General features: G+C 47.9%; 1 protein-coding gene across 1 annotated transcript; it reads right to left on the reverse strand.

Moving 5' to 3' along the window:
* Window positions 1–1,994: 1,994 nt before the first annotated feature.
* NEFM (neurofilament medium chain) lies at window positions 1,995–7,690 on the reverse strand. The gene is made up of 3 exons (XM_036115482.2): window positions 5,952–7,690; window positions 5,124–5,248; window positions 1,995–3,869 (listed from the first exon to the last, which is right to left on the reverse strand). Exons 1-3 carry the CDS (start codon window positions 7,029–7,031, stop codon window positions 2,492–2,494), a joined length of 2,583 nt encoding a protein of 860 aa, XP_035971375.1. The 5' UTR covers window positions 7,032–7,690; the 3' UTR covers window positions 1,995–2,491.
* Window positions 7,691–7,911: the final 221 nt, after the last annotated feature.

Consider the following 7,911-nt stretch of genomic DNA (forward strand, 5'->3'; position numbering starts at 1 on the left):
AAGAGGCAGAGGGAGAAGCAGGTTCCCCGCTGGGCAGGGAGGTTGACATGGACTTGATCTCAGAAGCCCGAGATCATGACCCGAGCAGAAGGTAGATGCTTAACTGACTGAGCCACCCAGGCACCCTGTTTAGTAGGTATTTAAAAAATTCAACAACACATCATATAGATCCAGTCTATTCCCACTTCATTTTTAAAAAAGATTTTATTTATTTGACAGAAAGAGAGATAGCGAGAGCAGGAACACAAGCAGGGGCAGTGGGAGAGGGAGAAGCAGGCCTCCCACGGAGCAGGGAGCCCGATGTGGGGCTCAATCCCAGGACACTGGGATCATGCCTGAGCGGAAGGCAGATTCTTAACGACTGAGCCACCCAGATGCTCCTCCACTTAATTTTTTTTAAAAAGATTTTATTAACTTATTTGAGAGAGAGAGAGAGGAGAGAGTGAGCACTAGTGGGGGGGAGGGGCGGTGGGAGAGGGAGAAGCAGACTCTCTGCTGAGCAGGGAGCCTGATGTAGGGCTGGATCCCAGGACCCCGCTCAACCGACTGAGCCACCCAGGTGCCCCTCTATTCCCACTTCATAAGAGCTCAGAGACTCTTCCCTGGGGAAATGCTGCTGCATCATGGGTGCCAGTCTTGGTGGGACTGTTAATCAAGGTGCTTCTTGTGTTGCTGGCCAAGGCATGGGACAAATGTATGCTGTGTTTCTAACATTCCAATGGAGTGATACAAGTTTTGAGTTTAGTCAGCCCTGTGACTACATGATGATTCCTACTACCTCCAGTCCCAGGGCTGTCTTAGCTGGTCTTCCCAACACCTGCTCATCCTTCCAACCTAGGAGTTGTCCTGAATTTTTCCAATATGCTCTTTTAAACTTTTCAATTCTATGTAGCTAGCGTAAGTTTTTGCTGATTATATTTAAAAATTCTTTTACCGTGGATGGCATGGATATTATTACTTCAGAAAAATTAGTGTTTTAACATTAAACATGAGTTTTTAAAGGAAAATGTAAATACACCGTGCAAATGATATGCAGATATAGCAAAAATTGTGAGGATTGACAAATGGCTAATGATTGGGAAACATCATTGCAAATATTGATATTAGCAATGAGCTTCCTGGGTGCACTTAGGAATTAAAATTGGGGTATCTTGAAAAGCCATTAAAAAGAGCATCGAGGATTATATTATTGGGATGATCTGATTAATAAGAAAAATATGGACTTGAAACAAACAATATATTAATTAATAAGTTAGTAATGGTCCTAAAGGTCTAGAACAGATACATATTGAAAAGGGAGTGGTATTATTTCCTTGTGCAAGATCAGGCCTTTTTTTTTTTTTTCCAAATCTAAAAACACTTCTTTGCCTATATGAGAGAAAACCATTTTTCTTTTTCTGAGTGAAGTATTTTATTTTTGACATTATTTTTCCCCAATTAATAAAACACCAAAAGTATAAATCTCTGTCAACCAAATCAAGAATCAGTGCTGCAGAAAAGGAGTGTGTGTGTGTGTGTGTGTGTATGTTTGTGTTTGATATTTCTTGTTAGGACTGTTAATGATTTCAGTCCTGCTTTTTCTGGACACATTGTTATAAATGCCGTGATTTCCTTTGCGTCTCAACTCCAAGAAACACGTTATGACTCCAGAGTTGTCCCTCTCACTTTCAGGTTCTGAGTTTTGGTTTGGGGTCAAAACATTTGGAAATTGAAGACTTTTATCCCACGAATCTTGCTTTTTTATCTGATGCTTGAATTTTTATTTCAAAAATATACATTTAAAATGTTGAGGTGGATATTGGGCTAAATAAAGATTATAACACCTGAAGATGTTTTTGGCGATTATGTTTTCTCAGTGATCCCCCTCAGGGAAATAATGATAAGAAATGCAGGTCACTTATAACTGCCCCCACACCAAATAATCTACTGTAGGAAAAGAAAGGGTCAGGTAGTGGAGATTTCACTTTGAAATGACATGACACCATGCAATCGACTATGTTTCCAATATGACCTTTATTGAGCAAGTACTGCTGTGACATTTAACATCAATCAACGAAAGGTTGCAAACTGTGCATGTCAACGAGGTTCTCCCATGAACAAAAGTCCTTTTTAAATGCACCAGTGAGGTAAACATAATTATTCATATATAGCTTTCTTAAGGCTAAGAGAGTTCTGTATTTCATTTATTATTTTTGGCTCAGTTGGTTCTTTGCATAATACATCTCAAGACATCGCCCCCCCCCCCCGAGTACCCCCCTTCCAACAGCTTAGGAAATTGGCCAATTCCCCAGGTACATACATTATCATGCATTTGAATCACCCAAAGACTGAGGAGGGAGCACCCTGAGCTTGCATGCAGTTCCCTCATATTGCACAAAGTAAAATACAATGTCTGGAGCCCCCATGGGAGAACCCGTTCTGTTTTGAAGCTGTCAATCACATGCATATTAAAATTGTCATATGGCTTAACCTTTTGCAATGGACTCAAATATTAGTCACTCTGGGTGACTTCCTTTACTATGGCGTGTGAAGTGACCTTCTCTACCTTTTTGGTAGACACTAGCTTCTCCTCAAAGGTCTCTTCATGCTCTTCGACCTTTTGAGTGACGGTTACAGATTTAGTGATGTATTTGGTAGCACCATCGCCCCCCTCACTGGTGATTTTTTCTATCTTTTTGGTCACCACCACTTTTTCCTCACTTCTGTCTCCCCCCTTCTTTTCATCTGCTGGGCTCAGGTCTAGCCCATTGGTGACAACCCCTTTCTCCTCTTCTCCCCCACTGCCTTTCTCCTTAGTTTCCTGCTCTTCCTCCTTTCCTTCCACCTCCCCATTTACTGCTATGTCTTCCTTCCTGGATTCCTTGGAACCCTGATCACCTCCTTCCTCCTCACTTCCCCCCTCCTCTTCCGCCTTCTCCTTCTCCTTCTCCTGAGGCTGTGGCTTCTCCTCTTTGGCATCCTTTTCCAAGCTCACCTTTACAGATTTGGTGACGGTGCTCACCTCCTCCGCCACTTCCTCCTTTACCGGGGACTCCGCCTTCTTCTTCTCGGGCACGTCTTTTGGCTTCTCCTCCTTTTTCTCCACCTTCTCTTCCTTGGGAGATTCCTTTACTTCTTCTTTCTTTTCTTCCTTCACTTTCTCTTCTTCCTTTTTCTGCTCAGCTTTCTCAGCTCCAGCTTCTGCTTTTGGTTTTACCTCTTCCACTGGTGATTTTGGCAGGGGAGACTTGGCTTTCTCCGGCTTTTCCGCCTTGGCTTCTGCCACCGGCTCCTCCTTGGGAGCCACCTCTTCCCGCTTTTCTTCAGTTTTCTTTTCATCCTTAGCTTCAGCTTCCTCTTCTTCACCTTCGGCCTCTGTTTCCCCTTCCTCTTCCTGTTCACCTTCCTCTTTTTCACTAGAACCTTCCTTCTCGGATCCTCCTTCTTCGGCTTGGTCTGATTTGGCACCCTCCTCTTCCTCCTCTTCTTCCTCTTGGCCTTCCTCTTCCTCCTTTTCTCCTTCTTCCTCCTCTTTAAGTTCAGGTGCAGCTGCTTTCACTGGAGACTTTTTGGTAGCTACGACTTCCTCTTCAGCTGGTTCCTCTTCCTTTCCTTCTGCCTCTTCTTCCTTCTCTTCTTTCATGGACACTGCCAGTTCCTCTGCAATGGCTGTCAGGGCATCTTCCATTTCTGATTTCTCATCTTCCACTTTGGTTTCCTCTATGATCTCCTCGACAAATTTGTGTTGGACCTTTAGCTTAGGAGCCTCTACCTTGGTTTTCTGAATCTTACTGGATATTGTGACTGAGGGCGGTCGGTGTGTATACAGCGGCCCAGTGATGCTTCCTGCAAATGTGCTAAATCTGGTCTCTTCACCCTCCAGCAGTTTTCTAAGGATCGGATCAAAAAGACACGACATAATTAAAATCTCAGTGGCCTTCTGAGTTTCATTACGTTATGGGTAATTGCAGCAGGTACCTTTCAACAAATAGAATCACATAAATAAAAGATTCTGTCAAGCCAGTGTGATACCTGCTATCATTTCACTGGTCTACTGTGTCATATCCAGAGATTCGCATGGACCGCCAGCTAATCACCTGCTGCAGTAACTGACCACACCCAATAGTCCACTAACACACCCAGCCACCAAATCTCAGCTCTGCGGCTGTCTAACTGCTGCACCATGAATATGCTGAAAGGCTCCCTCACGGCCAAAAAAACATTAATGACTTTCTTAAGCATTTAGACTTTCAGGATGTACACTAAATTTCTTTTAGCAAATATAACGTTCAACAAATCTAGAAAACCGTTTAGCGTATATCAGAATTTGGGATATATCAAGTTATAAATTGGTCTGCAATTTTAATCATAAAGTGTCTATTTAATATATAATTATTCGGCTTTCCTGAAAAGAGAGATAGCTGTGAATGCAATTTATTCCTGTAATGTAATGATGATGACCTTTTGGTAGTAGAGAAAGTGTTTAGTCAAGGATTTTCTCCTATGAACTTAGTCAACAGTAAGGTGACATCAGTTAGCAGACTTATAATCTTTTTTTCTTTTCTCTCTGTGTATCTAGGTCTGCAGATATAAATCTAAATAAAATAGAATATACATATTTTCTCTCTATTCTATCTAATATATGTGTATATATCCATCCTATCAGTCTATAGCCGTTCTCAGCCAGATGATGGCAATAGTAAGCTGTAACAGAGAAACAGAAATTGAATGTCCTGGAATTTGTCCTTGACATTATAAAGTCGAAAAGCTGAAACCACTAAATGAAATATTAAAAACTAAAATTCCGTTTTTGTTTCAAACAGTTGGAAAACATTTTTCACTAAAATAAAAAAGTTTAAGCATAAGCACTGAAATCAATCAGCGCTATCCCTCAAAACATTTTATTTTAAATACTTATTTTAACTAATGTTTACTCTTTTAAAGCTGTGTAGAGTGGTAAAACCACATTTACAATTCTTTAGAATATATATATATTTTTTAATTAAGAAAGAAAGCCACGGACTGATTTAAGATCCCTGCCACCTGCTTGCTTTAACTTAAGTGATGGGGTTCCTGCCAAAACAGCCTCCGCAGTGCGGTAAGTGTTTCCGCCGGGTCCGCCTGGTCGGTAGTGAGCATGGTACCTGTACGCAGCGATCTCAATATCCAGAGCCATCTTGACATTGAGGAGGTCCTGGTATTCTCGCAAATGACGAGCCATTTCCCACTTTGTGCCCCGGAGCTCATTTTCCAACTGCTGGATGGTGTCCTGAAATAGACACAGCCAGAGACTCATCCTTCCAACAGCAACTTCTACCTCCTCCCCCCACTTCCCTCCAGTTCTGTAAGCCCTGTAGCTTCCAGCCCCTTAAAACGCAAAAACAAAAACAGAAAAAACAAGGGAATTATCAAATAAATAAACAGGATCTATTAGACAATATGAGATTTCTTGGGCACACCACGCATTGAGACCAGTGCATCTAGAACTCGTCTCAGCAGGAAACAAACGTGTTTGGGAAAACCCCTCGGCCGACCTGGCCCTTCTCATCTGAGCCTTTTGGGCTGAAGCCAATTTTAAGAGTTCTTCTGATTACGGCCGGAAAAGTTGAGGATATATGAGTTTCTGCACAAGCTATTCTAAACTTGCTGCTTTGTCAACTACTCGAACGTGTACCTCCTACTTTAAAACTAGACCTCCCCAGGAAAAAAGCACGTTTTGTAAAAAGTCAGGGCTCTTAGGAGCTGGAGACGGTGGGTGGGGGAGGAGTGGAGAAGGATGGAGAGGGGCGAGGACGCTTTGCGCATCTAACTAGTTCGGCGTCGCGCGCGCGCACTGGCCAGCGGCCGCCAGGGAGCGCGGCGGAGAGTGCGCCGGGTCGCATGCCTGAGAGCGCGCCGGGTCGCGTGCCTGAGTGTCGGGGGCGCGCGGCGCTGGCGCTGGCGCAGGCTGGCCGCGCAGTCGCGGTTCCTACCTGGTAGCTGCTGAGGTCGTGGTTATGGCGCTCCTCGATGTCGCTGAGCTGCCGCTCCAGGGACTCCTTGGTGCCGCGCACTGACTCGAGCTCGATGCTCTTGGACTGCAGCTGGCGCCGGTACTCGGCGATCTCTTCCTTGGCGGAGCGGATGGCCTCCTTGTTTTGCTCGGCCGCCTCCGTGAGCTTGGCGTAGCGGCACTTAAACCACTCTTCCGCCTGGTGCATGTTCTGGTCGGAGTGGCATTCGAGCTGGGAGCGGATCTCCTTCAGCGCCGACGAGATGTCTGTCTTCAGGTAGTCTTTGCGCTCCACCGTGATGTGCGACGCCTGGATCTGGGCCAACAGGTCAGCCACCTCCTCCTCGTGATTGCTCCGCAGGAAGGCCACCTCATCCTGCAGCGACTGCACTTTCTTGTCCAGCTCCACCTTGACCAGCGACGCCTCCTCGATGTCTTTGCGCAGCGCGCGGATGGCCGCCTCGGTGTCGTCGCGCAGCCGTGCCTCCTCCTCGAAGCGCTCCTTGAGCCGGTGGATGTCTTCCTCCAGGTGATCCGAGTCCAGCTGCACCTGAGCTTTCTCGTGATTCACCAGCTCGAGGGTGGCGCGCAGCTCGCGGATCTCCTGGTCGTACGCGTCGCCCAGCTGGGCGTGCGAGGCCTGCTTCTGCCGCAGCGCCTGGATCTCCGCCTCGATCTCCTTGTTTTGCTGTTCCAGGTAGTGCACCTTCTCGATGTATCCCGCGAAGCGGTCGTTCAGCCCCTGCAGCTGCTCCTTCTCGTTGGAGCGGGACAGCTTGTAGTCGCCGCCCGGCCCGGAGCCCCCGTTGAGCAGCGACGAGGACTGGCTGAAATCGAGGCTGCTCTCGGCAGAGCTGAGCATGGCCGAGCTGTAGGTGAGGCGCGGGCCAAGCGCGCTGCGCTTGTAGGAGGAGGACACGGTGCTGGGCGAGCCGCGGGACCACGACTGCGAGCGGAAGCCGCTGGACGGGGAGCCACTGACGCGGCTGAAGCTCGAGCGGGTGTCGGTGACCCGCCGGTAGGCGGACGGGTTGCCCAGCGAGTCCAACGTGTAGCTCATCTTGGAGGCCTCGGGGCGTGTGGCTGTCACAGCGTTCTGCTGGTCTCGCCGCAGCCCATTTATAGCCGCGGCGGCTGGTCCCGGGCCAGGGCCCCGCCCCGTGGAGGCGGCGGCCGAGGAGGCGGGGACTGCGGGCACCGGGCCGGGGGAGATGAGGGGGGTAAAGACGGCTTAGCAGTGATTCAGCGCCGGCTCCACGTGGGCCCACGCCGCATCGGACCCCGGACTTTGCTGCCCGGTCCCGGCCCCTCCCCCAACTCTCCTCTTGGTCCCAGGCCACTTGTCGCCCCTCAAGCCCCCTCTCTCCATTTCTCTTCGCCTTTGGATTGCGTTTTAAACCCTCGGTACGAGTATTCACGCAACGCCCTTTCTTTGTCTAGTCACTCTTCTGCCATTCGGGCAGCTTTTCTCCCGACCTGCTGGCCACCTTGTTCTTTTCTTATACCCACGGCTTTCTTTTCTTTTGCCCTTTCTCCATTACTTTTTTCTTTACCCATCCTCTGTGCTGAATCTCTTTCCCTTCTTTTGGGCATCTCTTCCCTCTCTCACGTTTAGCCTTCTTTGGTCCCACTCACTCCGCCCCTCTCTCTCAGCCCCTTCCTCCTGGGCCTTTTTCTTCCCGTCCTTTCCTTCTCCCCTACTCCTTCCTCCCCTCCCCCTACTTTCCTCCCCTCCCCCATCCTCATTTCCCCTCGCCTCCCTCCCCTTCCCCCATTCCTCCTTTTAAAGCAGCCCGGGATGAGCGCAAGCCCAGAGTTGGGCCTAGAAGAAAAAAACAAAAAGACTTTGAAGAACAGTCGGGCCTGAAGGCTTCGGGAAGGGGACAAAGAGGATGGGCCTGGGTAGTTATTTGTATTAAAAGTGGGATGTGGCGCTACAT

Source organism: Halichoerus grypus, chromosome 3 (assembly GCF_964656455.1).
Source record: "Halichoerus grypus chromosome 3, mHalGry1.hap1.1, whole genome shotgun sequence".
Taxonomy (NCBI): domain Eukaryota; kingdom Metazoa; phylum Chordata; class Mammalia; order Carnivora; family Phocidae; genus Halichoerus; species Halichoerus grypus.

Excerpts from the sequence above, each read along its gene's own strand:
- NEFM (XM_036115482.2), bottom strand. The coding sequence starts at position 7,031 with ATGAGCTACACGTTGGACTCGCTGGGCAACCCGTCCGCCTACCGGCGG. Across the intron at positions 5,249-5,951 it reads ACGACCTCAGCAGCTACCAG|GACACCATCCAGCAGTTGGA; the intron begins GTAGGAACCGCG and ends TGTCTATTTCAG. Across the intron at positions 3,870-5,123 it reads ATTGAGATCGCTGCGTACAG|AAAACTGCTGGAGGGTGAAG; the intron begins GTACCATGCTCA and ends TCCGATCCTTAG.